The sequence below is a fragment of the Lampris incognitus genome, chromosome 14 (genome assembly GCF_029633865.1).
Source record: "Lampris incognitus isolate fLamInc1 chromosome 14, fLamInc1.hap2, whole genome shotgun sequence".
In the NCBI taxonomy this organism is placed as follows: Eukaryota; Metazoa; Chordata; class Actinopteri; order Lampriformes; family Lampridae; genus Lampris; species Lampris incognitus.
Genome location: NC_079224.1, coordinates 8,558,393 through 8,585,864, shown reverse-complemented (window position 1 = coordinate 8,585,864; position 27,472 = coordinate 8,558,393). Strand labels below are relative to the sequence as shown.

The following is a 27,472-nucleotide window of genomic DNA, read 5'->3' as shown; positions in this document are numbered from 1 at the left end:
CATCCGGGTTACACGGGTTACCTGCGCACGGAAGGTCCGAGCTGGCGTCTCTCCTCCCAGCTCCGAGCGAGGCGGAAGCGGCGAGGCGGAGCGGACCAATCGGCGGCCAGCAGCCCGCCGCTCAGCGCTCGCACGGGGAACTGACCGCCGGCACCCGTCGTGTCAGCCACGCAGGAATTACCACGTTAAATTAAGAAATAAAAGACGGCGATCGTTGAGAAATCGGGGGTGGTGGGGGGGGGTGGGATTGATTTGTAGTCCCGTCTTTTTACGTTTGGATCTCGCCTACGAATTGATCGAGATTAAGGTTGCCCTTTTTTTTTTTAAAGGACAAAAAGGTTTGGGGGGGGGGGGAGGAGGAGGAGGAGGGGGGGGAGGAGAGTACCAACAACATCAGCTGCGGTAAGGTTAGCTAGCCGCCGTCTCGCCCGCCGTCTTCCGCACACACGATGGGGAACGCTGCCACCGCCAAGAAGGGCAACGAGCTTGAGAGCGGTGAGTCCGTCCGGGGCCGTTCGCTCGGCACAACTTTAAGCCCTCCGCTAACGTTTCGGGTCGTTACCCGAAGCTTTCGCGGGCTAGCTTGCTCGCCTTGCTAACGGCGAAACTAGCAAAGCCTTTCAGCCCCCAAAAAAAGCTGGCAGCCTCGGGCAGGAGGGGGGGGGGCAGGGCCAACAGTTCTAGCCGTAAACAGGCGCCGTTATCTCTGCGATAAAACGGCCTCGCCGCTCGAAGCCGTCGGCACCGTCTGGTTTGCTGATAAAAGTGTCTAAAAAAGGGGGGCCAAGCTAGCTCGGGCGAAAGAAACCCGCCTCTGGGCTGTCATCCGCTGGCAACCCGGTCTGCAAACTCAACGGCACCAGCCGGCGAGAGACGACTATCGGCTAGCTAAGCGGTATTCGTGCCGCGGCTAACGGGGAACGAGTCGCTCCGCTCACGCCGTTTTTGACGTTGGAAAGCAAGGAAACAAGTAATAACGCAAGACGAGTAAAGCTCGATGCCTAGCTAGCCAGCTAACTTTAGGTTAGCCACAGGGGCTTAACCAGCCCTGGCCAGGCCCCAATCATCCCAGTGCTTCTTGACCGTAGCTTTCCTGGCCTGTGCACGCACGCGCACGCACGCAGTAAACCGAGGCGTGCAGTCGCTCCCTTTTGGTTTGGGAATATTTTTAGCTAATAGCTAAAATGTCCAGGCTCGTAGCGTTGAGTCTCCGGTCCGAGTCCTCCACACAGGGTGTCGTCTTCAGCCAAACGCTAAGATGGAGTTAACTGTCAGGCTGTAAGCGCTCTTGTTTTCAACGCTGTTTGGTTGCAGACTCGATTTGCATGCGCAGTGGCCCGGTTAAATCGACGACAAACTCGGCAATGCTGGTCTGAATTCTGCAATAATGTGCCCCCTTTCCCCCAGGGGACAACGAGGCCTTTTGTTTTAATCATCTGAAGACAATGTGTTTCCATCTTAACAGTCAGCGTCATATTTTATTCTGGGCTGCATAAACAAAGCTTTCCCTCAGTGCTGCACAGTGACCAAATATGGTGAAGAAATGACAAATGCCCTTGTTCCATTCATAAAACTGGGGCCCCCTTCTTCAAGTTCTCCCAGCACACATCCACATACATATATACACAGTGTATCTTATTTTAGCTCTGCCTCGGTTTTGCTGTTGTGGAGGTACGACAGGGCACGCTGCCACACAAAGTTTGTCATTGACTGGAGCAGCTTGTCATCAGACCTTCCTCAGAGGATAAGGGGTATTACAAGCTTTGAGAGGTTTGACGTAACCAGGCCTAGGCCAGGGTTAATTTGCGACGGTCCGCTTTGACATATGCAGCTATCAGCGAACATCCAAGTGTGATCAATCAAATGTTTCCTTATCCCTTTTTTTGTTGGCTCGTTTGTGTAAGGGTTGCTTTGCGTTGGACCTGCTCAACAAATTGTGTCAGTGCAACACAACAATTATTAGTTATAATCAAGCCAAGTGTTCATATTTCCAGTTTGCACCACTGACTCGCTGTATCTTTTAATTTGCTTGTGCATAATGCTTCAAAATGTGCAGAGAACTCTGTGGTCAGTTTCACACTAAAGTTGTGTAAAGTAGTTTTATTTTGTGAGGATCTTCTGAGCTTTGTTGAGATACCAAGAAGGGCCAAATAATGTGAGCATCGACAGCCAGATACATTGCAGGAGGCACATATGACCAGAGCGGCGCAGCCTGACATGCACTCAAGCATTTCTGTGGACATGCCAGTGTGATCCTTAGATTCCCTGGCTGCGGCTGGCTGTTAAACCTGTTTAAGCCCACATCGCATAATGAGCTGCAGATTTGTCTGGCACGTAGCTGCTCTCAGAAGACGACCTGGTTACCCATATAGCTGTGTGTTACTTACTGTATGTATAAGCTAGTAGCTATCCAAACCCTCCCCTCTGGCAACCTTTGGTTTTTTGAGGCATCAATTAAAAAACACTTGTTGCTCACATTGCATCAGTTTCCTATGCCGTTATGTGTGATTATAGCTAGATATTGTATACATCGCGTAACCTTTTATAATGTGGGAGGAAGGGCTGACATAATTTTCACCGTGTTGTGCTTGTCTAGATTCTGGGATTGCAGATTGGATGGGCTGGCCAGTTGTACAGGCTTTGAAACTATTCCGTTTTTACTTTCGCAAAACAGCACACAAACAAGTATTATCTCTTCTCGATCTGAACCGAGATGCATAAATGAATCCCTGTCTCACGTGTCTCGTCATGGTATTTTGACATCTGTCCTGTGAATCTCTGAAAAACTACTAGACTAGTCAAGTGGGTCTAAATATGAATTCCTCTCATCGCAGGAGAATGTCAACTTTGTCCTTTGTCCTTTACTTCGTGTGGCTTTCTTCACCACGTTTGCTTCACGTTTGTTGATTTTGATATACTTGTCGAGTACATAAAAATCTATCTTTCTCTCTCTCTCTTTTTCTGTATCATCCCATCCATGTGGGTGATTGTTCCTGCAAATCCTTGGTGATCTATAGAGACTTTTGGTATGCTCATTCTTCCGAGAGATGACCAAAATGACAGAAGGGAATTGGTCTCATTGTGATAACTTGCAAGATAAGCGTGTCGCATTGTCTGCTTTGATAATAACAAGTCAATGTCTTTGTCCTCCACATTCTGTCATTCTGGATATCTGCTGTCTGCCGTGTTTCCCATGTAATGTCGGTTTGTCCTTGCTTATCATTTTTAATGTGAGTGTCGTAGCCTTCCATAAAACCTTTTGTTTCTTGTAGTACAGAAAGAGATGCTCAAGAGTTTGGTGCTCACAGAGGCCTCTGCTGTGATTTCTGCCTCCGTCTTATTCACTTAAGAGGAGCAGAGGGACAGCGTACCGAGTCTTTTGGCATCATTTCTTACTAGCGTGCCTGTGTTGGATGTTGTGTTTGTGTTTTGTGTTTAGAAACAAAATGTGTGGCCCTTTTTAAATGCCCAATATAATATTCTATGCAGATGAAAGTTAGCTTTTGCCTGTCTTCCTTTACATTAATTTACAATTTTCATTTTATATGCATTTCTGCCTTTCCCCCTTTCACCTACTAGTGCACCTGCATAGCACTGGTCTTTTGCCAGTCCTATCCAAAACCCAACTGTGTTTATCCAAACAGTAAATCCAGTTTGTCTTGCAAGAAAAGTGCCTTAAGCTAACTTTGTTTTTTCCTCTCCTCCTTTTTAGTAAAAGAATTTCTAGCCAAAGCCAAAGAAGACTTTTTACGGAAATGGGAATGTCCGCCACATGTAAGGGTGATGAAAAGTCTCATAGTGGAGCTCATTGTTTTGGGTATCGGTGTCGGTAAAGCGGGCTAACACGCTGTATTTCCTCAACAGAGCACAGTTGGCCTGCTTGACTTTGACAGATTAAAAACCTTGGGCACAGGCTCGTTCGGAAGAGTCATGCTGGTGAAACACAAAGGAACAGGACAATACTTCGCCATGAAAATACTGGATAAGCAAAAGGTCAGTGGTAAGAGGAATTGTGTGTGTGTGTGTGTGTGTGTGTGTGTGCGAAAATAGAAACAGTATAGTGCTGGGACATTTTTTTTGTGGACCTGTTGGGCCACGGTGTACACTTGCCGTGAAGTATGTCAAAATGTAGAGGAAAGTAAGCAAAGTCAGACTTTGCCCCCACAAAGTTACGATGGATTGATCCTGTATCTTCTGTTAGGCTTTCAGGGATATTTGTGGGGGGTGGTGGTAAATCAATCCAGTACAAAATCGCAAAACTAAGCTGTGAAGATTTTTTTTTTTTTTTGGATTTTTTTTTCCGCCCTTTTTCTCCCCAGTTGTACTTGGGCAATTTCCCCACCCTTCCGAGCCGTCACTACTCCACCCCGTCTGCCGATCCGGGGAGGGCTGCAGACTACCACATGCCTCCTCCCATACATGTGGAGTCGCCAGCTGCTTCTTTTCACCTGACAGTGAGGAGTTTCACCAGGGGGACGTAGCGCTTTGGAGGATCACACTGTTCCCCCCAGTTCCCCCCGCCCTCCCTCCCCGAACAGGTGCCCCAACTGACCACAGGAGGCGCTAGTGCAGCGACCAGGATACATAACGGTGATGTGGATGTGGGAAGCCAGATCCACACCCGCAGACACGGCCAATGTTGTCTGTAGGGACGCCCAACCAAGCCGGAGGTAACACGGGGATTCGAACCACCGATCCCCGTGTTGGTAGACAACGGAATAGACTGCTGCGCTACCCGGACGCCTAAGCTGTGAAGATTTTAATATTGCAGCATTTCCCCTGAATCGCATCGTTGAGGCCCGATAAACAGATGCTGCAAAGAGGCTTGACGTGATGAGCTACATCTCTGAGTGTTTGAGTTTGAGTTGTTTGACGGGTGACCCAGGGAAGCGTACTCGTGTTTAAGCTTTTCCAGCAGTTGGAGGTTCGAATTAATGCATTTTGTTGTACATTTTCTTAGGATTATGGCAGTTTTCACATTTTACTATCGCTAAAAGGGGATGGAGCCCTAAAAAAAAACCAGTTTTGAACCAGTATATAACATAGTGATATTTGAAAAAAAATTGCAGTATATATCGAATCAGCACTATAATTATTGGGAGCTACCTGCCCATTCCCGGCCTTAATATTTTCAAAATATCATGATGAAGGGTGCCTTTTTGTGCTCTTGGGTCTCATACTAGTGTATCTTTGCATTATAAAAGGTTCGGACTTAAAAAATTTGTAGATTGTCTCATTGTGATGTGATTTTGTGCAGGGAAGGACCACCTTTTAGCCCCCTCCCCTGCAAGTGAAATTATTACATGTTATTAACCAGATTACTACTGTTCTTTCGTTATTGAAATAGGATGCAACTGAAATATGATCGCTGTCTCCTTTCTTTGTCTGCTCTCTTTTTGGTGTCCTATTTTTTTTGTGTGTGTATATAAATATTTTCTCTGCTAGGTGGTGAAACTCAAGCAAATAGAGCATACATTGAACGAGAAACGAATACTACAGGCTGTGAGCTTTCCCTTTCTCGTCAAACTTGAATATGCGTTCAAGGTACGGTCTTATACCTCCCTCATTTTAATGCCGACTTTTCCATGCTCCTTCCTCAGGTGTTCATAAGTATAATTTTTACCCCCCCATTTTGTAGGACAACTCCAATTTGTATATGGTGATGGAGTATGTTCCCGGAGGAGAAATGTTCTCTCATCTCAGACGAATTGGAAGGTTCAGGTGAGCAGTCTTCTCGTCCCGGCACTTGTGGTTACTAGGCTAAAAGGAGGACGGGCCCTTGTCGTCAGGCCACCTACTCTTTGCAGTGCCCCCTCCCGAGGAGCTGAGGCCGGCAGCATCGGTGTCATGTCGTCTACAGTAGGGATAACACTCCATTAGCCCAGCGTAATACTGAGCACTCTTCTGTGTGTCAGTCCATGAATGTGTAAACTTACCTCCTCATTTGCTGATAGGCTCCATTTTATAAGAAAATGCAAATAGCCGTGCCACATTGTGCAGCTGTATGTAGCATTGTTCTTTGCATTTTCTTATCGGCAAACCAGGAAGGACATTTTCACATTCATGGATTTTCCATCAGTGACATCACCAGCAATTTTGGCAGCATTTCAGAGACACACAGAAGGCCGCTCTGCACTATAGCCGCTAATGGAGTATTATCCCTACAACATGTAGAGATGATGATGAAAATTGTGGTTAGGGCAAGGGAGATTAAAGGGAAACAATCACGATTATTTCACCTCCACCATATTGCCCCTTACTCAGGCTCACTCTGCCGCACCGCCCTTATGGCTGTGTTGTTTCTCCTCCGCTGTCCTCATTGTTTATTGTGTAACCATGTTTACTGTGGGACTTTTGTTTGCTTTGACTGTGAAGCACTTTTTTTAGAACCTACTTTAAAAAAAAAAAGGACTTACTGAGATACGTATTGCACATCTACTGAGTGGTATAATCCCAAAGTAGCCGCCTTTCATTTTCATTTGTTGTTTGCCAGCGTCTCATTCTGTGCTCTCTGGCTTAGTGTTTAACTGTTTGAGTCCTTGTGTTTATGACTGATCTGAACAGAACTGTTCACTTCTCCTTTCCAGTGAACCACATGCTCGTTTCTATGCTGCCCAGATAGTGCTGACATTCGAGTACCTCCATTCATTAGACCTTATCTACAGAGATCTGAAACCGGAGAACCTGCTCATCGACCATCATGGTTACATTCAGGTGTGTCCTCACGCAGTGAATGAACCCGTAATGTAACTGGGTTTCAACACTTCACCTACATACTATATGCTATGTGCCTGTAGGTGACCGACTTTGGGTTTGCCAAGAGGGTGAAAGGCAGGACTTGGACGTTGTGTGGGACACCAGAGTACCTGGCGCCAGAGATTATTCTCAGCAAAGTAAGGACATCCTTCACTGTTTTGTTTGAGTTGAAGCAAGCATCTTAACAGATGAGAGATTTGTAATGTTTGAGCTTGGGCCCATACCTAAATGATGATAATATTGGTTGTGCAAATAGCTTAATGGATATTGGTTAAATAATTTAATTATCACTATCAATATTTGCATGGTAAATTGTTGCGAGTGACATTTCCTTAGTGTGAGTCACAGTTAAATAAGCAGTGCTGATGAGATGAAATACAAACCTATGCTGTTTTAAGGAGTAGCTGAAACTTCCTGCCTAGTACACCAGGAAGCCTCACATTAAAAACAGAAGGAAGGTGCAAAAAGGAAATATGTCAATCAAACGTACCTCACTGACACTGAAATGTAGGGCCAGTAGTCCTATTAATACTTTGTGAATAAAAAATAAATTTAAAAAAAAGTCTGTTTCAAAATTGTTATTGTGTTTTATTAATAGTAGTAGCGTTCTATTTGTGTCTTCCTGGCTATTTGTTATTTCCTTTCTTTCTAGGGTTATAACAAAGCTGTGGACTGGTGGGCCCTAGGGGTCCTTATCTACGAGATGGCAGCTGGCTACCCTCCGTTCTTTGCAGATCAACCCATCCAGATCTATGAGAAGATTGTATCTGGAAAGGTAAACGGGAGTTTACTTTTGCACCATGGTCTAGTTGAAAAACACAGAAGGAACTGATGTTCCTCAAGAAAAGTGTGCTGCAACTAGGGACTGTACTCCAGGACAATGGGTACTTCATGGAGTGCATATATAAACTTCTTACACACACTAATGGTGTTGGGGGCGGGGGTTACTTCTAGTTGCACATTTAAAATACAAGCAAAACTTTCGATCCTTTTCAGGTACGATTCCCCTCCCACTTTAGCTCGGACTTGAAAGACCTTTTGAGAAACCTGCTGCAGGTGGACCTCACCAAACGCTATGGCAACCTGAAGAACGGAGTCAATGACATCAAGGGCCATAAGTGGTTCGCCACAACGGACTGGATTGCCATCTACGAAAGAAAGGCAAGACCCTTTACACACAACAAATCCACTGAGTAGTCTTTACACTCCTGTTTCATTTATTATTTTGGTGGGCTTGTATTTTTTTTTGCACCAATGTTTTGTCTGAGTACATCGCTAATCAGTCAGAATGTACTATGGGTTCCCCAGTCTCACCCATAGTGGCCATCTTGTGTATGGAGGAAGTGGAAAAAGGGGCCCTTGATGTCCAAAGGAGTTGAATCAAGTGCAACTGGACTTGATTCAACTCCTTTGGATAACCATGACCTGGATGAATGAGAACATTCACAAACACGGGCTCTGATGTCTTATCCAGGGACACCACCTTGCCATTGGTTCAGATTTGTGGATGACACCTTGGTTAAAATTAAATCTCAGGGTGTATCGCATTTCACCGACCACATTAACTCTGTGGACAACCACATCAAGTTCACCAAGTTCATCAAGTTCACCAGGGAAATGACAGGTTAGCCTTCTTAGACAGTGAAATTACAATGGCTGACATTTGATTGTTGATGTTTACCGTAAACCAACACATACTGATCAGTACTCGAGGTTTGACTCTCATCAGCCACTGGAGCACAAACTAGAAGTCATCAGGATGCTGTTCCACCGAGCTGACAACGTCCCCACCAACAGAGCAGCCGGGGAAGGGGAGGAGAAATCCCACCTTAAACGGGCCCTGTTTAAGTGTAGTTATCTGTCGCCATCTTACAATGCACAACATTGCAACCTGCAACTATTCCCAAATCCTCTGTGAATAGTACACATGGCCATTGAAACTCTAGATAACCGTCATGGCAATTTGCATATGAACTGATCGTTTGTGGTCGTAATGCCACTGTGTTGTTTCTAAGGGTGGGGATACCTGCAGTCAGTTGAGACTGAAGAGGTCACTGAGATGATGATGAAATGTTTCTCAGTAAACGTGTCCAGATGAACTGATTCAACTTTCTATGAATCAGAGGTGTAATTCTCATCTACAAACCACCTAGCAGCCACTGCTGTCTGTGACATTTGCCCATATAGCGGGGAAGTGAATGATAATGTATTGTTTATGATTAATCACAGTGGACATTTGGCTCAGACTTTAATCCCATTAATCTGTTGATTTTTATTTTTTTCTTTAGAGGTTATTGTGCAGTTGTGCAGTCTTTAATAATTTGTATGAGCCAAACATTGTATCACTCATTCTATTTAATGACTTCTGACTTAATTAGTCAGTTTTGCCTCCAATTCAAACCCTTTTTCAAATCTTGCCCCAGCTAAGTCAGGGACACGTTCGTCTGATCATTTTCCATAATCATCGTTACGTTCAGTCATTTGTACATCTATTTTGTATATTAGTTTTATTGTATTGAATGAGGAATGCTGATAGAATGAATTGCCCATGATGATTATAGCGGCACTCTATGATGCAAAACAAATTTAAAAAGTTGAAATGTCAGTTAGAGGTGGTGCAGATATAGGCTCAGTGACCAGAAAAACATAAACCCCTGTCCAGTACTGTATTGGACCACCTTTGGCCCTGATAACAGTTACCACATGTAATGTTATTGACTCAACAAGGGTCCTGTAGCGTCCCGGTGTTAAAGCCAATTATGCAGATATCAGTGTTTCACACAACTGCCCAAAGCTGATGGGTGGATGCTTCCTTCTACCGATGCTGCGCTCCAGTTTATCCCAAAGATGTTCACTGAGATTGATTTCAGGGGATTGAGGTGGTCAGGTCTCTGTCATTCCACCTGAATGTTAATTCATTTCTTAGATGATTCTTGCACTATGACAGGGAGTTCCATCTTGTTGAAAGTACATTATAGGGCATCCAGGTAGTGTAGTGGTCTATTCCGTTGCCTGCCAACACGGGGATCGCCGGTTTGAATCCCCATGTTACATCCGGCTTGGTCGAGCATCTCTACAGTCACAATTGGCTGTGTCTGCATGTGGGAAGCTGGGTGTGGGTATGTGTCTTTGTCGCTGCACTAGCGCCTCCTCTGGTCGGTTGGGGTGCCTGTTTGGGGGGGAGGGGGAACTGGGAGGAATAGCGTGATCTTCCCACGCGCTACGTCCCCCTTGCAAAACTCCTCACTGTCAGGTGAAAAGAAGTGGTTGGTGACTCTACATGTGGCATGTAGCACAGGAGGCATGTGGTAGTCTGCAGCCTTCTCTGGCTCAGCAGAGGTGGTGGAGCAGAGACTGGGATGGCTCTGTAGAGTGGGGTCATTGGCCAAGTACAATTGGGGGGAAAGGGGGGGGGGATCAAAAATAAAAGAAAGAAAGAAAGTACATTATGACCATGAATGGATGAACCTGGTCTGCTACGATGTAAATGTATTTTCTGGCATCAAGCAGTTGATCTACAGATATTAATACAGCCATTATATGACAGCTGAATGGCCCCCAGACCATTGCACCTCCCACATCAGCCTGTACAGTAATAACCATGCATGATGATTCATCACAAAGATGGTGCTGCAGATTGCAGCCTCAATTCTGTGCTCTCGAGTACTTTTTCTGTTTTTGTTTATTTGTTTAGTTTCCAGCTCTCACTCTCTGATCACATCCAGCAGGCAAGAACTTTAAACCTCCAACTATCCACTGGTCAAACTTTTTTTTACCACTTTTCATTTAACCGGAAAATTTCACAGAGCTTTTAGTTGGAGGAGCAGCAGCTCTGTATGGGCTTCGCAGGAGCCGACGACGGGGAAGCGAGCCAGAGCACTCGTTAAACTGTGACAGCAGGGATTTTGAACTGCACTCCCGTCAATTCACCTGGCGATTGTTGGCCAGAGAACGGTCTCTGGCCAACAAGATGGACGAACTGCTGCTCCTCAACAGAACAAACACAGACTTTATCAGATCTGCTCTCCAGTGCCTCACTGAAACCTGGCTTACTGAACATATACTGGACAGCTCACTCCATCTGCCGCACTCCCAACTCTTCCGTGCAGACCGTGAAACAGAGCTAACAGGGATAAAACGGGGAGGAAGAATCTGCTTCAATAAAAATGAAGGTTGGTGTACAGATGTCACAGGGTTGAAGAAATCAGGCAGCCCTCACTTAGAGACCATTTTCATTGACTAAACCATTTTATTCACTGCGGGAGTTTTCATCGTTTATGTTGGCTTGTATCTATATTATACCCCAGGCCTGTGTTAGTGAGGCGTTATAACACTTGGCTGACCTTATGATAAACATGGAGCACAAATATCCAGACTCCCTTCTCATTATCCTTGGGGATTTTAGCAGTGCAAAACTCAGCCACGAACTGCCAAAATGACAGCATGCTAAGTGTCCCACCAAGAACAAAAACACACCGGATCATTGCTACACAATATTAAAGGATACCTATTGCTCTGTCCCCCGTGCAACTTTACGACTCTCTGATTACTGTCTGGTTCATCTTATCCTAACCGACAGGCAGAAACTAAAATCTGCAAAGCCTGTGGTAAAACTGAGGACATGGACCAACGAGTCAAAAATGGAGCTTCAGGCTTGTCTGTGAATGTTCTCATTCATCCAGGTCATGGTTATCCAAAGGAATTGAATCAAGTGCAACTGGATCAAGTCCAAGTCCAGTTGCACAAGCTTCAGGCTTACTTTGACTGCACTGATTGGAGTGTTTTTGAGGCTTAATCTACAGAGCTAGACAAAACTTACTGACACTGACATCTTAGAGGACGTGTGAGCCCACCAAAACTTTCTGCCCCTTCAATAACAATAACCCTGGTTCACAGCAAAACTCAGGCAGCTTTGTCAGGCCAAGGAGGAGGCCTACAGGAGTGGAGATAGGATCCTGTACATATCAAGCCAGGAACACTGGCAAAGGAGATCAGAGTAGCCAAAAGGAGTTATACTGAAAAGGTGAAAAACAGCAGGGTTTCAACTAATGATCCTACATGTGTGAAGAGGCCTGCAGAACATCACCAACTGCAGGAAACCCTCCCCCTACACTGTAGGCAACCTTCAACTAGCTGACGACTTGAATGTATTTTACTGCAGGTTTGATCAGCTCACTTTCACACCCTCCCTGCTCCAACTCAGACATCACACAACCAACTGCACCCCCTGCCATCACCCATCCTCTCCCCCCTGACTCCCCACTGGCACTGACAGTCTGTGAAGAGGATATGTTTCAGCTCTCCCAGAGACAGAAGATCAGGAAGGCACCAGGCCCAGACGGCGTGTCACTCTCCTGTCTGAAAGTCTGTGCAGACCAGCTGGCCCCCATTTTCACATGGATCTTCAACAGATCACTGGAGCTGTGTGATGTCCCCTCCTGCTTCAAATGCTCCACTATCATCCCACTCCCAAAGAAACCCTCTATCACTCGACTGAATGATTATAGGCCCAATCATCCTGACGTCTGTGGTCATGAAGTCCTTTGAGAGATTGGTGTTGAACCACCTGAAGTACATCGCAGGCTCCCTAATAGGACCCCCACCAGTTTGCCTTCTGGGCAAACAGGTCAGTGGATGATGCAGTCAAGATGGGACTGCACTACATCCTGCAACACCTCAACTCCCCAGGAACTTAAGCAATGCTCCTTCCTGTTCGTGGACTTCAGCTCGGCGTTCAACACTATCATCCCAGAAGTCCTACTCACTAAACTCACCCAGCTCACTGTTCCCACCCCTAGCTGTCAGTGGATAACAAAATTCCTGACAGACAGGAGGCAGCAGGTGAGGCTGGGGGAAATCACATCCAGCACCCGAACAATCCGCACTGGTGCCCCCCAGGGATGTGTGCTCTCCCCTGGGCTCTTCTCCCTCTGCACAAATGACTGCACCTCAGGAAACCTGTCTGTAAAACTCCTGTAGTTTGCAGATGACACAATGATCATCAGCCTTATCCGGGATGGTGACGAGTCTGCATACAGATGGGATATTGAATAGCTGGCTCTCTGGTGTAGTCATAACAACATGGAGCTGAACACGCTCAAGATTGTGCCAATAACAGTTAACTTCAGGGGGAGCCCCGTAACACTGCCCCCCCTCACCATACTCAACAGCATTGTGTCTGCTGTGGAAACCTTCAGATTTCTGGGATCTACAATCTCCAAGCAGCTGAAGTCAAGTCAGTTTTATTTGTATAGCCCAATATCACAAATTGCAAACTTGCCTGGGGGCTTTACAGCAATACAACATCCTGTCCTTAGACCCTCACATCAGATAAGGACCAACTCCCTAAAAAAAAAACCTTTAACGGGGGGGGGGGGTAGGAAGAAACCTCAGGGAGCGCAGCAGAGGAGGGATCTCTCTCCAGAGACAGACACACATGCATTGGATGTTGTGTGTACCGAATAAATATATAAACTTCTCTGCACTCCTGTCCTGCGGTGGTTGAAGCGTCGGCTGTACAGATGAACAGAAACGGTGGTTGAAGATAGTTTAACGTCACATTTATCGGGTTGAAAATTTGGAGTGTTAAGTTTATGAACGGTGTTTAATTTAGTTTGAATTTAGGTGTTGGAAGTAGCCAGATTTTGAATTACGGGGGAGCTCAGCTCTCCTGAAAAGGACATGAGCTCCCCTGATCCCCAGCCTAGCCTACTTTGAGAAATTTAGGGGGAGCTCTGAAACATCATCCATTTTGGTGTCACCGGTTATAGATTTTTATTTTTCTGTACATTAAGGTTCCTTAAATTAATAATAATAATAAAAAATATGCCAATTGTGTTGTGCCGCCCCTTAAAGAGAGTTGGCAGAGTGTTGACTGTGACGCTGTTTGTCTTGCGTGCACTCACCATGGTTTCATTTGTACTGAAAAGACTTTGAATCACAACTTTTCCCCCTTCTCATTCGTTTTTTCTCTGCGGAACCCTAATGAACTCCTATCTGTAAGTAACAAGAGATATTTGATTTTAATATTTATCTTGGAATGGTTATTTGGTACAGTTGTTAGTTCGTATGAAAAACTTAAACCATGGTGATGTAAATCGTGCTAGTTTTTCTATGGGATTTTTAATGTTAGGTTAGCATTCATGCTAATCGCTAGTTAACTGTAATAATTATGATTTAGTGTTTGTTGGTGTGAGGGCAAGAAGCAAACACATAATTGTGAATTTGTATTTTTATTTCCTTTTTGTTTCACAGTCCTGATAAATATCTTAAACTGACAAGCTGCCACCTGTTTAGCTATCTGCCAAGGAGGCAATCATGTCTAGTATGTTCTAGTAAGGGCAGACTAGTGAAAAGATAGATGGCTAATGGGTTACCTACAGAAAAGTGGATCTTCGTGGAAATATGCAGCATTCTTCTGCCATTACAGCTACAGTCAACAGAATGGATAAACTTGAAACACGATTACAATGCTCCAACACCTCATGTACCAGTCAGTTGTCCTCAGCCAGTGCCATTGCAGCCAGAGCACATGGAAAAGCGGAAGCAGCACGTGTGCAAGAATCATTTGCGTTAAGAGAAGCAGACATGATTAAGGCGCAACCATACATTGAAGAGGTACGACAAAAGGCTGCAACAGAGGCTGCTAGCAAGAAAGCAGAGCTTCAAGCCAGTCTGCACACACTGCGGCTAGAGAGCACGGCTGCAGCTGCCATCCCTAAGGCTGAAGTTCTGGAAGCAGTTCTGAGAACAAATTTGGGGATCTAGATCGTGCAGGTGAATATGCTGAGCACAAGTACATAGTGAATTCAGTACCGGACGCTCACCAAGACTCAAAGGTACTAGAACCCACATCCACACCATTGCACCAGCTAGCAATGGACGGCGGGGCAGCTAAAAGCTACATGGGGAAAAGTAATGTGCGGTCAAGTGAGATCAGCAACCATAAATATCAGAAATTGCTTGCCCAGCACGCGTTCAGACAGAAGGTTGATGCCCCTCTGAATTATCTTAATGCTCAAAGCTCATCCAGGAACACCCACCTCGAGCTGAGTGTCAGTGCAGTCCAGGTCTACACAAAGACACCTATAGCCACTGAAACTGGTCACACAATACAAGACTGTTCAGCAGTGATTACCAACCTCCTCAGCCACATCCTGGTGTTGCACCCACAGCTAATGAGTCCAGTTCGTCAGTTACAACCGATTTGGCCAAGTATCTAATATGTTGCGAAATGATAAGCTCCGAGCTATTAAAGTTTGACGACGAACCAGAAAATTAGTGGGCTTGGAAAGTATTTTTCCACAGGTCTATGGAGGGCTTAAACCTGACAACAAGAGAAGAGCTCGATCTCCTGACTTGGGCCAAAATAATCTGAGCATAAAAAAATAATTCGAGCAGTCCGCGTCCATAATGCATCAGCAGGTGTGAGCATGGTATGGCAGAGGTTGGAAGATTGCTATGGATCACTGGAAGCAATAGAAAATGCACTCCATAAGGAAGTCGACAATTTTCCAAAAATCACAAATGAGAAAAGCAAAGGTTAAGAAAGCTGGGAGACATTCTTTGGAGCTTGAAGCTGCCACAGCAGATGGATCTTTACCTGGTCTTAACTACCTGGACACGTGTTGTGGCATCACTCCAGTTGTTGCACCACCTGCATGACAAGTGGGTCTCCCTGTGATCTCATTACAAGGAAAATCACTGAATATCTTACCCACCATTCTCTTTCTTTGCAAAGTTTGTTTGTGACCAAGCCAAGACACTCAATGATCCAAGCTTTGCACTACTCACTGATGGTTTGAATACAAGTAAGACGGAGAAACTTTTTAAACACAACATGAAAACACCAGTTTCTATCAGAAGGACGGAGGTCTCAATAGACTGACGGCAGCCATGACAACCGCTCAGAAAAAGGGGTGGCCAACCCAGACAAGCAATGCCCACTTCACAACAAACCACATCCCCTTAGGAATTGTCAAGGTTTTAGGAGTACATTTTTGGTTGAGAGGAAAGATACCATAAAGATAAGAATATTTGCTATAAGTGCTGTGCATCAATCAGTCACCTAGCCAAAAACTGTGACAAAAATGTTCAGTGCAGAGAGTGCAACAGTGACAACCACACTACTGCACTACATCCAGGGCCGGCTCCATGGATAACTGGGGCCTCTGTAACCACAAGAGATCAAGGCAGGGAGCAAAAAGATGGCGCCCCTCTAGCTGTCACATTGAAATTGCTCTGACATCTGTGGCACTGCATTCAGGTCAAGGTCATGCTCCAAAATCTGTCTTGTCAGAGTTTATCCAGCAGGCCAGAGAGAGAGCGAGCTGTTAAAACCTACACTGTTCGTGACGAGCAGAGCAACAAGTCCCTGACAAGAACAGAGTATTTTGAGCGCTTGGGTATTAAGAAGGGCACAGCACCATACACCCTGAAGACATGCTCAGGAGCCATTGAAACTAAAGGGTGGCAAACTAACAATTTCATTATGGAGTCATTGGGTGGCAAAACTCATTCCACTCCCCACTCTGATCGAAAATGATATGCTCCCAGATGACAAATCTGAAATCCCCACACCCGAGCTTGCCAGACACTATACACACGTCAAGCAGGTAGTGTGGACAAGATCCCAACTCTGCAGCCATCCTTATCCTGCTTGGCCGAGACATACCATGAGTGCACAAAGTTAGAGAACAATGTAATGGACCCCACAACACGCCCTATGCCCAGTATCTCGACCTGGGCTGGGTGATTATAGGAGAAGTCTGTCTCGGAAGAGCTCACAAGCCAGACTGTCACTGTGTACCAGACTAACATGTTAAGTAATGGGCATACATCACTTTTTGACCCTTGCACTAATAGCCTCCACTTCAAAGAGAAGTTTGACACTCCAGTGCTTCACCATTGTTTTCCAAGGACTACCGAGACAAACAACCTGTTTGATGAAACAGACAGTCATGGTAAGGGAGTTTTTCAGGGAACGCCACTTGATGACAAGCCTGCCATGTATGTGGAAGATATAGCCTTCCTGGAAGTAATGGACAGGGAGATCTTCATGGACGGCTTAAATACGTGGGTGGTGTAATGTATGCGTGTGCGTGTGACGTGTAGTACCGCACTGGAAAATAGGGCTCCCCTGAAAGCCACTGTGTAATTTGAAACCTGGATCTAGCTAACTGCGAAGTTAGCTAACATTAGCTGGCTGGCAAGAAAATGAAATGCGCAAATGAAAAATATCAGGCTTTCTCTCACTCTACCCATCCAAACCCAGACTCCTCTATATCAGATGCCAGCGATGTCAAGACCATCTCGACAAGTTCTCAAGTGACATTTGAGTCATTCCAGCCTGATTCAGTTAAAGTTGAAAAAATAATAATAGATTGGACATTTAAGTATTAATGGTGATATGGTTGCAGTATATTGAACATTGCACATATTGTGTATGTAAAGAATACACTGTGTAGACTATGAAAGTCAAGTCAAATTTTATTTATATAACACATTTCATACACAGGGCAACACAATGTGCTTTATATAAAGTGACACTACAATCGCAACACAATAATAAAAGTGCAAATGTGGAAAATGAAAATGCATATCAACAGGTGTTAGTGCAGTTATACGGTAATCGGAGCAGAATATAAAAATATCAAAATATATAAAACACACTCACATACACACGCACACCAAGAACTTAGCCATAGGTTGTTGTGAAAAGTAAGGTTTTAACCTGCTTTTAAAAGTGTTCAGTGTGGGGGCCTCACTCAGGTCCTCGGGCAGGGTGTTCAATCTACTTGGGGTGTAAATACAAAAGGCAGCTTTTCCTGCTTTAGAGTTGGTACAAGGGATGGTTAAAAGATCACTGTCTTTGGACCTGAAAGTTCTTGCTGGTTTGTATCCAAGCGTGCCTTTTATATACTGAGGTGCATGGCCATCTAGCGCTTTATATACCAGTAACAGAATTTTAAAATCGATTCTATTTTTGACGGAGCAAATGCAGAGATTTTGAATTAACTGTAGTTGCTGCACATATGATTTTGGGAAGCCGGTGAATAGATCATGACAGTAGTCAAGTCTATTTGTTATAAATGCATGGATTCATTTCTCAGTTTGATTTTGATAGAAAGCCCCTTAGTTTTGAAATGTTTTTTAATATGGTAGAAGGCTGATCTTGTGAGATGATTGATATGGCTCAAAAAAATTTAGATTGCCGTCTATGATCCAGGATCCAAGCAGCAGGAGGAGGACCTGAACTGCCCAACAATATTGTCTAGTTTTTTAAGGTCTAGAAGGTCAAAGTGAGACATGGCGCCAGTGATATTTCTGGAGAACTGGAGGGTAGGTTCATTTCTGGATCTTGAGGCACTAATGTTCTGTCTAATGGCAATTTTGATTTTGAAGAATGTAGCGAGTTGCTCACATTTTTCAGTGGACAGCATTTTACAAGAGCATTTTACTATTGTTGATATTTTCATTAATGATTTTAGAGAAGAAAGACTTCTGGCCTTTTTAATTTCTTGGTTGTAGTTATTCGGTCTATGTTTGTAGATTTCATGGTGAACCTGAAGTTTAGTCTTTCTCCACTGTCGATCTGCCTAGCAACACTCTTTGTTAAGCTGCGTAACAACCGCTCCGTTTCTCCAGGGGTTTTTTTTGTTGTTTTTCTTTGTTTTTAGTGTCAACAGGCACAGTGTTGCCAATGATATTTCATATTTTTGAGTAGAAGTTGTTCACAAGATCCTCAGTTGGTGATGCCATCAACGATTATAACTCATTTACAGTTTTCTTAAAGGTTTCAATTGTATTATTGTAAATGATACGTTTTTTGATTGTTCAAGTACTCTTCTGTTGTACAGGAAAAGCAGACCCATCAAAGTAGCAGCATCATTAACACAGGTTATAGTAATATTAAGTCCTTTTGATATGACTAAGTCCAGAGTATGCCACTTATTGTGGGTGGGTCGAGAAACATGCTGAGTAATGTCAAATGCCTCCAGTAGGCCAATTAGGTTTCCAGCATCAGGGTCTGTTTGATGTAAACATGAACATTAAAAATCACCTGAGATAATTCAGCAATCATAGTCAGTGGAAACCTTGGACAGTAGCTCAGAAAATTCATCAAGAAAGCCATGTTTAGATTTTGTTGGCCAATGGACAGTAATTATTAAAATGGTAGCATTGCAGTGTCTAGAAAAAGCAAGGTATTCATTCATTCATTCATTCACTAACTCATTCATCTATCTTCAGCCGCTTCTCCGGGGTAGGGTTGCAGTGGCAGCAAGCTAAGTAGGGCACTCCAGACGTCCCTCTCCCCAGCAACGCCCTCCAGCTCCTCCTTGGGAAGGTATTCAAAAGACTTTAATTCCCCGAGGGGGAGTTCCTTGCAGCTATAGCTTTGAGAGAAGACTGCATCTATTCCACCGTCTCTCTTATCAGATCTAGTGGTATGGCTGAATTTGAAGCCAGGAGGTACAGTCTCAATGAGTGCGACTGCGCCATTTCTATTCAGCCAGGTCTCAGTCACTAGGGTGAAGTCCAGGTTATGGGTACTTAGAAGATCTTTAACTAAAAATGACTTATTCATTAACGACTTGACGTTTAATAAAGCCATTTTTATTGTCCAAGGTGCATGGCTTTGTGGGGGGCTTATAATTGAAGGCCAAACTAGTAATACATTGTTTAGATTCCTGTATGTTAAAGGGAGATTATGGGGTCTGTGTCTATGATTTATTATTACAGGAATTTGTATGACAGAGTGATGGTCATTCATATGATGGATTGGACTCACCAAAGGACTTGAATAGGTGTAGTTTACCACGGAACCAAAATTGAAAGCACTCGGCCCCTGTGGATGTCAATTAGTAACGGAACTGTCTGCACCTGTGTGCAGGTACCGAATGTTATTGTCCATAGCACAGACACGGGAGTTGGAGACAATGGAATAAAACACGTTTGCAGCTAGCATTCGTGAGCCTACTCGATTTGGATGGAGTCCATCATGTTTAAACATAGAAGAGTGCTCCCAGAACAGATTAAAATTTGTCAATAAAACCAAATTGTAAATGACAGCGTTGCGACTGAAGCCAGGTGTGAAGCTGCAAAAATCGGCTAAAATGACCAGCACCACGGCCGAAAGTATGGAGTTGGCTGGAGATAAAAACTTCATTCTTACTAAGCTTTAGAATGGTAAAAAGACACATAAAATCAGATTTTAAAAGCGCTGACTGCTGCTGTGGAATGTCATTTATGCTATCATGAATGATGACTTTCTCAATGCAGTTATACTGCGATAGCAAGCTAGGAAGTTCTGCCAGAATGTCATTTACCTTAGCACTTGGAAAGCAGTGTGTTGCAGCCCTGTTTGACCTGACATCCCTGATGATAGAATTACCCACAATTAGAACAGGATGTGGCTGTGGAATGGGTGAAGAAGAAGAGCACACCCGACCACCATACACCAGTGGATGGGGGCTCCCAGCCAGTGCTGAGGATACAGCACCAGGGAAGATGCTACCAGTAGCCAGTTCAGAGCTGGTAGAGTGTCTGGGCACTGCCTCCTTCAACAACCTATGTCGAACAAATGAGGTTTTCTTTCGGGATCCGGGTTGGTGAGCAGTAGCCAATGGAGAGCATTCTGCTCCTGGATGAAACGGACTGGTTAGCGGAGAGCAGTCTTTGTTGTCCAGGATGTCAAATCCATTTGCTGGTAGGTCAGGAAGAGCAGCCGATAAGGAGGGAGGACAGCCAGCCGGATCAGGATGTACCGGGGTTGTTGGGGAGGTCAGAATTTCCATAACTTGAAATATACACTCACTGGCCACTTTATTAGGTACACCTTGCTAGTACCGGGTTGGACCCCCTTTTGCCTTCAGAACTGCCTTAATCCTTCGTGGCATAGATTCAACAAGGTACTGGAAACATTCCTCAGAGAGTTTGGTCCATATTGACATGATAGCATCACGCAGTTGCTGCAGATTTGTCGGCTGCACATCCATGATGCGAATCTCCCGGTCCACCACATCCCAAAGGTGCTCTATTGGATTGAGATCTGGTGACTGTGGAGGCCATTTGAGTACAGTGAACTCATTGACATGTTCAAGAAACCAGTCTGAGATGATTTGAGCTTTATGACATGGCGCGTTATCCTGCTGGAAGTAGCCATCAGAAGATGGGAACACTGTGGTCATAAAGGGATGGACATGGTCAGCAACAATACTCAGGTAGGCTGTGGCGTTGACATGATACTCAATTGGTACTAAGGGGCCCAAAGTGTGCCAAGAAAATATCTCCCACACCATTACACCACCACCACCAGCCTGAACCGTTGATACAAGGCAGGATGGATCCATGCTTTCATGTTGTTGACGCCAAATTCTGACCCTACCATCCGAATGTCGCAGCAGAAATCGAGACTCATCAGACCAGGCAACGTTTTTCCGATCTTCTATTGTCCAATTTTGGTGACCCTGTGCGAATTGTAGCCTCAGTTTCCTGTTCTTAGCTGACAGGAGTGGCACCCGGTGTGGTCTTCTGCTGCTGTAGCCCATCTGCCTCAAGGTTTGACGTGTTGTGCGTTCAGAGATGCTCTTCTGCATACCTCGTTTGTAATGAGTGGTTATTTGAGTTACTGTTGCCTTTCTATCAGCTCGAACCAGTCTGGCCATTCTCCTCTGACCTCTGGCATCAACAAGGCATTTTCGCCCACAGAACTGCCGCTCACTGGATATTTTCTCTTTTTCGGACCATTCTCTGTAAACCCTAGAGATGGTTGTGCGTGAAAATCCCAGTAGATCAGCAGTTTCTGAAATACTCAGACCAGCCCGTCTGGCACCAACAACCATGCCACGTTCAAAGTCACTTAAATCACCTTTCTTCCCCGTTCTGATGCTCGGTTTGAACTGCAGCAGATCGTATTGACCATGTCTACATGCCTAAATGCATTGAGTTGCTGCCATGTGATTGGCTGGTTAGAAATTTGCGTTAACGAGCAGTTGGACAGGTGTGCCTAATAAAGTGGCCGGTGAGTGTATTTTCAAGCTGGAAAGCCTCATGTGAGAGCAGCTGGAGGCGGTGTTTAACCTGGCGGGATTTACTGTTTGTAACCTGGACAAGTAGTGTAGTGTAAAATTGTGGCGAAAAACTGGATAAAAATATCAATTTATGACAGAGCTTCTAGTGGGAAAATGCCAATGCATGTGCCTGAGGGCTAAGGGAACATAGTGGTGAATTAGTGGAAGGCAGAGCAAAGAAAGGTAGACAGTACAGACAGGAAAGAAAAGGCAGGGGGCGACATCACTATATTTTGGCTCCTGAAAATTTGATTTGGCTCCTACATATTTTGGGTTTAGGAGCCAATGGCTTCGAGATTTTTTTTTTTTTTTTTTTGCCAGGAGCCCTGATTCTGTACATAGTAGTTCAATGTTTGTTTACCTTGTCATTGTTTTAGCTGTATATCTATTCTGTGTAAGTACATGGAGACCAATGGAAGAACCAGAGTCAAATGCCTCGTATGCGTAGACCTACACATAGTTGGCCAAATAAACTGATTCTGATGGATCCATTGCCTCATGTTGTTTGTGCCACACCCTGAGTCGGCCATCATGGGATTCATCAGACTATGCAACCACTGGACAGTCATCAGCTGCCCAGTCCTGATGTTTCTTAGCCTTTGATGGTTTACCATGGACAGGAGAGGTACCCTGTGTGGTCTTCTGCTGTTAGACCCCATTCAGGCAGGAGCGCAACACATTGTGTGTGTTCTGACACTGAACGTTGTACCTTATAACTGTGTTTTGATTTTAACTGCTATACTTTGCACTGGCAATCACTTGTTTTGGCCCTAGCCAGCTGGCCTCTCCCATGTCCATTTACTAAGGACCGCCTCCCACGTAGTAAACCTTTTTCATATGGCGCCTTGTGTTCGCGACCATTCATTGGAGACTTTTGAGATTGCCGCCTTTGAAAAGCCCAGCAACTCTACAGTCTTGGAGATGCCCAAACCCGCCCTCCTGGCACCCGTGATCATGCCCTCTCCAAATCACACTTTAAAACTATTCTGAGTAATCCTTTCACATGCAAAGCAAGGGTGGAAATAGAGCTGCTGTTGCATGCACCCATTTATGTCGTGAGACTGATGCAAATGGCAAGAGAGCGCCCAATTCTGCAGGGGCTGGGTTTCTAATTTTTTGGTCACTGAATATATATATATATATGTGTGTGTGTGTGTGTGTGTGTGTGTGTGTGTATGTATGTATGTATGTATGTATGTATGTATGTATGTATGTATGTATGTATGTATGTATGTATGTATGTATGTATGTATGTATGTATGTATGTATGTATGTATAAATTTGGATTTTTTTCAAATTTGCTATTCACTGGTCCTACACAATATAGATTATATAGTAAGGATTAAATAAAGTAAGAGTGGTTTTCTGACTGGTAATTTTACAGTAATTTCATAGTAGCAAGTATTTAATTACACCACCCGTTAGTCTTTGTTTCAGTTGCATTTCTCCAGATAGCATGTTCTGCCTTTATAATTGCTCAGTTAGTGGACGTTGCAGAAAAGGATTACATGACCACACCAATAGGTCAGTTGATTGGTATTTAAAAGTGCAAAGATAATGGAAGATTTCTGTCCCTCATGAATCACTGTGACACATCCAGAGGTGAAGGCATTTCAGCAAAGTTTTGTGTTGGGGTTTGTGTTATTCTAAATTTTGACACCAAGATTTTAATTTGTACTGTAAATGGATATCGGTTCCAAATATCTGTTTTCGGTCTCCTTGATTACTAATAATCGGTATCGGCCCTGACCCCAACTTAAGACACTTTTATTCAAAAAGCTTTTCATTTAACCATGTGGTATTTTTGCTGTCTGTTTTTATGGTTTTAATGCACTGTCAAGCACTTTGAGATTGTCTTTGACAATGAAAGGTGCTATACAAACAAAATCTCTTATTATCATTATTATTATTATTATTATTATGTAAATGCCATGCTTTGGTTTCTGTGTGTACAAGGCATGTTTTACTGTTTGCAGCCTGTTTTGAAACCTGTCGGTTGCCATGCCATGTTGTATCTCTTTCTACTTGCTTTCACAGATGAGTAAGGACTTAAATGTGTGTCTAGGAGCGTGCATCTTAACCTCTGATGTTCCTTTTGCAGGTGGAAGCCCCGTTCATACCAAAGTGCAGAGGCCCGGGGGACACCAGCAATTTCGATGACTACGAAGAGGAGGAGGTCCGCGTTTCCGTCACGGAAAAATGTGCAAAGGAGTTTGCAGAGTTTTAAGACATGACGAAGTGGATATATCAGGGCTAAAACACGAGAAATAAGGGGATCTTTGCACTCTTCTAAAGACTTGGGATGGAGCAGAGACCATCATCGTCCAGATCTGCCACACGAGTCCCTTCATTCCACGAACCCGGTTGAGGTTGCCATGATCCTTGGGTGCCGTTAACCCGTCACTGTCCAGTACACCTGCATATTAAGGCAGAAACGTCACTTTCTTGTTTCTTTCTTTTTTTTCTCTTTTCTTTTCTTTTCTTTTTTTTTTACCTGCCCACTTTTTTGACTTTAAAGCAGTTTTAGTCTTCGATGTTGTGCTCCCCTTTAAAAAAAAAAAAGTAATATTTTTAAATTTGAGGGAAAACCTGGGACGATGGCCAATATTAGTCCACACTTTGTAACTGATTTGTCTGTGGCAGTATGACACACAGTGGTGTGTGTTGTAGGGCATTGCCTCTAGTCGTTGACAATGTATATTTATGGTCTGTTACATTTATGGTCTGTTACAGGTCCACAATAAATTTGGCTTTTGTAAAGTTTAAGGCCAGCTTCCTGAAGTAGTATTTGTCTTATGTGCATATCTACCAGTTTTTGTAAGGCATTTGAACACGTGTTGAGTGGTTAAAGCATGACCCGAGAGGAAACACTGACTGAAGAGAGGTTCTTCCCTTTCTTTGCTTTCTTTCTTTTTCTTTTTTTGCCTTAGAGAGCCAAGTCCTCAGACCCCCACAGAACATCTATTCACCGTTGTGTTGGTATTCTGATCCAGTCACAACAAGCCATCTGAGAAAGCGGCAGACCTTATTACCCATAGCAACATGCGAACCTCGTCGTTTGTTTGTGCATCCGGATTTCTTGGTTTTATGTAAAATCGATCATTTGGTATCTCGCGTTGTTGCCGTGTCCGACGTTGTGTTCACTTCATCCCTGGGTTTCAGGTCTGCTTTAAAAATGACCTTTTTGGTCAGTTTGTGGAGCGGCGTCGCTCCAGTATATGGGGGAAAGAGTGGAGTAAATCCTTCTTGGGATTTTTATAGAGCGCGGCGTAAAGTCGACCAGGTCAATTTGAATAGTGTTGTGGCTTTCTGCCCCGGCGTTGTTAGCGAAACCTTAAAAGAAACGCACACTTTTTAACAGTATATTCATGCGGAGATGCTTTGAGGTCTTCGGAAAAGCGATCACGAGACGAATAAGTTCCACGTGTTCCCGTTTTTTCCCTGTTCTGAAGTTGTTTTTCCATGTTTGTTTCATTCTTGTCGGGGAATGTAGACTTGCAGTTTATAGGTATGCATATTGGAAGGCTTGATTTTTAAAGGACTGTTTCCTCCTCACAGTACACTGGCTAAAAACAAGACTGCTCCTTTCTATCACATGTAACCCAATACTCAGTTCATTACATTATACGTATATGCATTGTTTCATATGTTTTTATTTATACACATTAGAGATGCTAATAAATTTTATTTTTAAAAGTGTCAAAAGTTTTGAAGCTTTCCTTGGATTGTTTCATTTACCCCCCCCCCCTTTAATACATGGGGCAGCTTTGATCGGATTTGCTCTGCCTTGTCCTGACATGCTTGAAAATGGAAGCAAGGCGGGGCCTCCGGGTAGTGTAATGGTCTGTTCCGTCGCCTACCAACACGGGGATCGCTGGTTCGAATCCCCCATGCTACCTCCAGCTTGGTCGGGCATCCCTACAGACACAATTGGCCGTGTTTGCGGGTGGGAGGCCGGATGTGGGTATGTGTCCTGGTCGCTGCACTAGCGCCTCCTCTGGTCGGTCTGGGCGCCTGTTGGGGGGCGGGGACTGGGGGGAATAGCGTGATGCTCCCACACGCTACGCCCCCCCTGGTGAAACTCCTCACTGTCAGGTGAAAAGAAGCGGCTGGTGACTCCACATATATCGGAGGAGGCATGTGGTAGTCTGCAGCCCTCCCCGGATCGGCAGAGGGGGTGGAGCAGCGACCGGGATGGCTCGGAAAAAGTGGGGTAATTGGCCAAATGCAATTGGGGAGGAAAAAAAAAAGGGGGGGGGGTTATTTTGTCTGTCACTCCACAAAGAGGATCCGAATCAGTAAAAGCTGACTCAAATCATATCTTGGTGGCATTGCTGCAATATTGTGGCGAGCCGGTGTGGAAGAATGGAGATCTCTTACTTGCAACTCTCGTGTCCCATATGTTACAGGTTCGAGGGGGCTGGGATGCCATGAACAGGTAATAGTTGTGGCCAGCCTGTTAGGAACAGGGGGAAGGAGAAATGAGGAGGGACAGTGTTTGCTGTGTTCTTCAGTTCTGCTCTTCAGCATCCGCAGCAAGACGGCGGCTTTCTTCGCCGCCTAGCGTGAAACTCCCCCCTCAAGACGGCTCCCCCCTTGAGGTGAAAACTAGAGCAGCATTTTGGTAGAGTACAAATCGAATGCAAAAATATTCAAGAAAATAAAAAAGTACATGAATTCAGTACATCACAAAATTGTGACCATACATTTAGTGGGCGTCACACGCTCCCCAACAAGAAAAATGGCTCCTGACTTAACTCTCCAGACCGACTTACACCCCAAATGTCTGGTAATGTTAAGCACTCTTAAGTTTGTATACTTAGTACCCATATGTGGGATTACTGTAAGGCATTACTGGTGGGTAGGGTAGTGTTTGGTATGGTTACCACTGATACGGATGTGTGAAATGATAAGATGGGACTGCTGTCACCGACACAGAGGGTACACCCCAAACTGCTAAACTATTGACTGCAGAGTGTGGCTGCCATGAAGGCTGGCCTAGTTTGGTAGGTAAATGTCTGTGTTGGTTTCCTTGCTCGGGTTGATCTTCCGACTGTGTGTGGTTATCAGTTATGGGGGTCGGGGTAGGTGGAAGAGGCCCATCGTCACATGTTGGCTCAACGCACTGTTCCTGCTCACTGTCGCCCTCTGATAGCTCAACCTCCTCAAGTGGTTCATTCTCTCGAGCCCTCTAGGTTCTCTCGTTTCCTTTTCCAGCAGGTTCAGCGTGGCGAGGACTTCAAGGATTACCGAAGTACATTGTTCTCCTGTCTGTGTCCATTTTCTAAAGGCATCTGCAAGCCAGTACGGCTACCTGGGAGTTCCGTCGTCGTCCGAGTCTCGGGCACTTCCACTCTCAGGCACTTTGTCTGTTATTTCTTCTTTTCTTTCTAGGTGCTGGTGGCTTTACTGGTGCAAGGTAAGTCTGCAGGTAGGTTCATTCACCAGATGTAGCAGGTTTCGGTGTAGGACACTTGATCTTGACCCGTCTTTCTCCGAGACCACTCTGTACACCAGACTGTTGTTGACTCTTTCCCTTACAACATAGAACGTGTTTTCCCAATCGGCCCTTAGCTTTCCAGCTCCACCTCTCTCTCCCAGATTACGTACAAGAACTCTGTCGCCTGGTTGCAAGATGGCCCCCT

At 44.7% G+C, this 27,472-nt stretch overlaps 1 protein-coding gene across 1 annotated transcript; it reads left to right on the top strand.

Moving 5' to 3' along the window:
• Positions 1–371: 371 nt before the first annotated feature.
• On the top strand, positions 372–25,524 carry prkacbb (protein kinase, cAMP-dependent, catalytic, beta b). The gene is made up of 10 exons (XM_056293722.1): positions 372–495; positions 3,713–3,774; positions 3,865–3,993; positions 5,446–5,544; positions 5,639–5,721; positions 6,588–6,714; positions 6,798–6,893; positions 7,409–7,531; positions 7,753–7,917; positions 23,929–25,524. Exons 1-10 carry the CDS (start codon positions 450–452, stop codon positions 24,052–24,054), a joined length of 1,056 nt encoding a protein of 351 aa, XP_056149697.1. The 5' UTR covers positions 372–449; the 3' UTR covers positions 24,055–25,524.
• Positions 25,525–27,472: the final 1,948 nt, after the last annotated feature.